We start from the raw sequence: 5,218 nt of genomic DNA, 5'->3' as shown, positions 1-5,218 counted from the left end.
GCGGGTAGGAGGGGAGCTGTGTGGAGCGGGGCTCCGGGGGAGATTGTGCACGCTAGGGTGCTGCAGGGGGCGGAGGGGGCTGTAGCGCTGCCCCCTCCCTGCGAGATGCAGCAGTGCCCCCCACTTTTTTTATGCAGTTCTTAAAACACAATGCAATGCATAATCAGGGGGTGGAGCCCTGAGCTGGGTGGGGTGCTGGGGGGAACCGAATCCTGCCTGGCAAGGCGTCTGCTCGACACCACTGACCACAGGTCTCCTCATCTTTTGCCCCCCAGATCCTCTGCAATGGAAGAAGAAATCGCAGCGCTTGTCATCGACAATGGCTCTGGGATGTGCAAAGCTGGCTTTGCAGGAGACGATGCTCCTCGGGCCGTGTTCCCCTCCATCGTGGGGCGCCCCAGGCACCAGGTCAGTTGGGCGGAGACCACCCCGAGTGGCGCCACGGAGCCGGTCCAAAGCTGTGGCCCTAACCTCGCCCCTCCTGTGTTTGTCTCTTAAAGGGCGTCATGGTCGGCATGGGTCAGAAGGACAGCTACGTGGGCGATGAGGCCCAGAGCAAGAGAGGCATCCTGACCCTGAAATACCCCATCGAGCACGGCATTGTCACCAACTGGGACGACATGGAGAAGATCTGGCACCACACCTTCTACAATGAGCTGCGTGTGGCCCCGGAGGAGCACCCTGTGCTGCTCACAGAAGCCCCCCTGAACCCCAAGGCCAACAGGGAGAAGATGACACAGGTAGGGGCTCCCTGCGGGAGCAGCCGTTGGCGCCTCCATCCCTTGCGCAGCACAAGCCCTCTTCAATTTTGTGGCATCTCCTTAAACTCGCCTTTTTCTTTCCCTGTTCCAGGGTTCTGTTCTCCTCCTGGCACTTCCTTCCTGAAGTCTCAGGTTTCTTTTTATTTGTGTATTTTCTGCCTGCCTTCTTTGCCTTTTTTTTTTTTCTCTTTTTCCCCTCCCTTTTCTCCACACATCCCACTCTTGCATGCCAGCATGATGTGTGATCTAATTTGGATTTGAGTGAACCAGCTTGGGATGAGGGGTTTTGTGTTTGTTTGGTTTTCACTGAAACCATGGTTTTCTTTCCCTTCCCCTCTTATAGATCATGTTTGAGACCTTCAACACCCCAGCCATGTACGTTGCTATCCAGGCTGTGCTGTCCCTGTACGCCTCTGGTCGTACCACTGGCATTGTTATGGACTCTGGGGATGGTGTCACCCACACTGTGCCCATCTACGAAGGTTATGCTCTGCCCCATGCCATCCTGCGTCTGGACTTGGCTGGCCGGGACCTGACAGACTACCTCATGAAGATCCTGACAGAAAGAGGCTACAGCTTCACCACCACAGCCGAGAGGGAAATTGTGCGTGACATCAAGGAGAAGCTGTGCTATGTTGCCCTGGACTTCGAACAGGAAATGGCCACAGCTGCTTCCTCCTCCTCCCTGGAGAAGAGCTATGAGCTGCCTGATGGGCAGGTGATCACCATTGGCAATGAGCGGTTCAGGTGTCCAGAGGCCCTCTTCCAGCCATCCTTCCTAGGTAGGTGTCTACGGAGCACGTGCTTGGAACACACCTGTGCTAGGGGTCATGGGTCTGAGTGCAGTGGGGAGGGGCTGGTGGCACAAGGCTTGGGTGACTGGCTGCATGCTGACCTGGCAACCTCCTTCTCCAGGCATGGAGTCCTGTGGTATTCACGAGACCACTTTCAACTCCATCATGAAGTGTGACGTAGACATCCGAAAGGACCTGTATGCCAACACAGTATTGTCTGGTGGTACCACCATGTACCCTGGCATCGCTGACAGAATGCAGAAGGAAATCACAGCCCTGGCACCCAGCACAATGAAAATCAAGGTAGGTGCAGCTTCCAGGGCAAGAGCAAACCCTCTCTTTTGGCTAGGGATTTGTGAGGGGAGGTAGCCTCCAAAGCCCTGGCTCTGCGGCTGACTTGTCTCTCTTGCCTTGCAGATTATTGCTCCCCCTGAGCGCAAATACTCTGTCTGGATCGGCGGCTCCATCCTGGCCTCCCTCTCCACCTTCCAGCAGATGTGGATCAGCAAGCAGGAGTATGATGAGTCTGGCCCCTCCATTGTCCACCGCAAATGCTTCTAAATGGACTGCGAGCGGATGCCCAGCATCTGCTGCATGAGTATTTTTTTTCACTAGTATATGTTTGCCCAGGCAAATCTATACACCTCATGCTAGCCTCCTAAAACTGGAATAAGCCTTCTTTCAAAGAAACTTGCCCTTGGAAAGTCTGTATCTGATGTTAGACACATGTCAGCACTGTTGGATTGCCATGCTGTTGCTGATTTGACCTTGTATTCAAGTTCCCTGTTCCCTTGGTGTACACTCTAGCAAAATACCCTGTACACATCTGATCTAGACCCTGGTACAGGTGCAGTTACTGGTGTGACCCTGCTGCCAAGATTAACTTGTGTTTTGTGGAAGAGAATCTGCCGAGGAGACCAGAGTGCTCCTGGCTTTGCTACTATTGATGAGTGACACCTGCCTGGAGCCTGAGCTCATGGGCCGGAGACTAGATCTGTACAGGGTATTTGAGGTCAGACTCCAATCTGTAAAGCGCTGAGTATTCCAGGTTTTTCATGTAGAGGCTGGTAGGAGTCCATCAAAGAGTTCACTTCTGTTGCTGCCGTTCTAGCAAAGTTGGAAAAACATATCACATCCAAGCCTTAGGAGCCCGTTTCCATCTTCCTGCCCACCTGTATCCCAGCAAGACATCACACGGGGCTAAAAGTTAACTCGACTTGAGTTGCTGAGACTCTGCATTTACACCTGTAAATTTCTGCATCCCGTTTAATTTATGTAAGAGTTTTTTTGTACGTTGCCTTAATGTTCTCACATGACAGTAGAAAACCAAAACTTGTAAGTCATCCTAAGGTCGAGAATTGTAATGCCCGACAACATGTCATTGTAAGGAAAATAAAAGCGCTGCAGTAAAAGACACACGTGTACTGTCCTTCCTGCTATGCTGGCCCCTGCTAGGTGGGGGCTTCTCTGTCAGGGTGAGGAGCCTTGTATCCCGGTCTGAGACAAGGGCCCAGCTTCCTTCCCCAGGGAAGCTAGCAGCTGCATGACAGGAGTGGGCTTGCTCAGTCTAGTCTAAAAGCAGATGCCTACCTGCTGGGCAGGTGTCAGAAGTGATGGAGCAGGCATGGTGGAGGCCTGCCAGGCTGCCTCTTGGCTGGATGTGCCTTGAATTTCAGGTTTGACTTGAAGTCTGGGGTTCCCTCTTCGCTGCAGCCGGGGAGGTGTGGGAGTACCTGCTTCCAGGTGCCCGGGTCTGGACCCACAGGGGCAAGCCCTAAGGGACAGCACCTACCCACAAGCTGGGTGCAGCCTTCCTACTCTCATTCTTGCTGTAAAATTCCAGCACTCTCCAACTCTTAAGAAACACCCACAGGACTGCTGGGCTGTCAGCCCTGATAAATTAAGAGAGCTGAGCTTGTCTGCACCAGATGAGCATGGAGCTGCTTCACAGCCTTCCTCTGCAGACTGTGCACCCCTGCAGCCATGCTCATCCCATTGGTACAAATGCATTTATCTTTGCTGGTCCCCTGGGCTGCCTGCAGGCCTGGCCTGGGGGCTGCCCTAGTAAGGGTGGCACTGGCTCCTTGCTCTGCAGGCAGTTGGCATAGAACGGGCACTGGCTCACTTGGCCTGTGGTCAGAGCAGCTCATTTTGCTCAGCCCCAGACAGAACCAGGTGCCTTGTGGCCAGGCAGGAAGCTGATGAAGCCAAGGGCCTGGTCCCCATTTCTGCAGGGCAGCCGTCATGGTGCCAGTGCGGGGCCCCAGATGCTTTCCATGGCTCTGGGCCTGGAGCGGTGGATTGCAGCCTGCGGCACCAGCAGTGACTGGGCAGCTCCCTCTGCAATGGGGCTCCTGTGAGTCTGCCACGCTGCCCTGGGGGTGCCAGGCGCTGGGTGGAGTGCAAGGTTGTGCCCAGGGCAGGGGGAGGCTGCAGGCCCCAGGGGCTGCTCTTCCCTGCCTTACCCTGATTCCCCTCCCTGAATTCCCTGCCTGCCCCAGTGGCACTGGGAGTGCCAGGTGCCCAGGTGATGCCAGCCAGCCTTGCCCCACAGTCCCTGCCTATTTCTAGGCAGAGACAGGTCTCCACTTGCTGGAGAGGGAAACCAAGGCCTGCAAGCCCTGGGCAGCTGAGCCCCAGCTTTAACCTAGCATTTGGGTCTCTGGCTGGAGAGCACTTGGCGCCCCGTTTCCTGAGGCTTAGGGACGGGGGGCAGGGGCAAGGAGTGGGCAGCTTCCTTCCAGCGGGCCGGGGGCAGATGTTAGGGGTTGCCTGGGGGGGCAGGGGGTTGCAAGCAGAGGTCAGGCTGCATCTGCTGGAGCACAGGGACTTGCTCCGATGAGGGCTTGCCCATGCCACAGGCCTCTGCCCACCGTGCCCGGGGCTGAACCTGCACAGGATGCAAAGTGGCCCCAGTCAGCCAGACTCTGCGCTGCCTGCTGGGCGGTGGGGGGCAGCTCTCGGCAGAGAGAGAGCAGAGCGACTAGACGGGGCCGGCTGCCGTGGCCCGGGGACCCTGCTCGCAGGCTGACCTGTGCCCACCCAGGGCCGCTGCTTGGAGCGCGTCGGCGGCACAGTCCCAGCCGCCTGCTCCCAGGCTGGGGGAGACGTCTGCGCCCCGGCGGAGACGGCAGAGGCTCCGGCTTGGTGATCGAAGGCAGCAGAGCCTGAACCTGGGGGGTCTGAGCTGCGCCTGGGCGTCCGGCCCCAGGGCCACAGGGCTCCCTGCCCCTGAGCCAGGCCCGTGGGGTCCACACGTGCCCGTGCCCCTGACGCTGTCCCCGGCCAGCCGGCTGTGCCCAGGGCAGGCACTAGAGGGCAGTGCTGCACTGCTCCAGCGCGGGGACTGGGCCACCGGTTGGGACAGCCGGCCCCCCCAGGCCCCGTGCTCAGCCTTGGCACTGGGCGCCCCGTGGGGCTGCACGCTCTGGGTAGTGTGGGTGCCATGCTGGGAGCAGCTCCGGAGCCAGGATCTGTGCTCAGCTGCTCTGGGTGCCTGGGGTACCCGTGCTGCTCCCCTGGGACAGGCAGAGGGGCAGACGCAAGGTGCTGGGCTCCAGGGGGGCAAGATGAGGGTCCTGCAAGGCTGCAGGCCGGGCTGGGGGTGGGAGCACCCAGCCCTAGTCCTGCCCCCCCCCCCCGCAGCCTCCTCCAGCTGTTTCC

General features: G+C 58.1%; 1 protein-coding gene across 1 annotated transcript in view; it reads left to right on the top strand.

The window, feature by feature from the left end:
- ACTG1 (actin gamma 1) overlaps positions 1-2,966 on the top strand; it is a 3,467-nt gene extending 501 nt beyond the window's left edge. Inside the window, exons 2-6 of the mRNA XM_019515794.1 lie at positions 276-408; positions 501-740; positions 1,105-1,543; positions 1,677-1,858; positions 1,973-2,966. Of these exons, the coding sequence (XP_019371339.1) occupies positions 286-408; positions 501-740; positions 1,105-1,543; positions 1,677-1,858; positions 1,973-2,116 (1,128 nt within the window). The 5' untranslated portion in view covers positions 276-285 and the 3' untranslated portion in view covers positions 2,117-2,966. The remainder of the gene's footprint in view (positions 1-275; positions 409-500; positions 741-1,104; positions 1,544-1,676; positions 1,859-1,972) is intronic.
- Positions 2,967-5,218: the final 2,252 nt, after the last annotated feature.

Source organism: Gavialis gangeticus, unplaced genomic scaffold (assembly GCF_001723915.1).
Source record: "Gavialis gangeticus isolate Ggan-Ray unplaced genomic scaffold, GavGan_comp1, whole genome shotgun sequence".
Taxonomy (NCBI): domain Eukaryota; kingdom Metazoa; phylum Chordata; order Crocodylia; family Gavialidae; genus Gavialis; species Gavialis gangeticus.
Note: the sequence above shows the minus strand (reverse complement) of the source record. Positions and strands in the feature narration are given on the sequence as shown.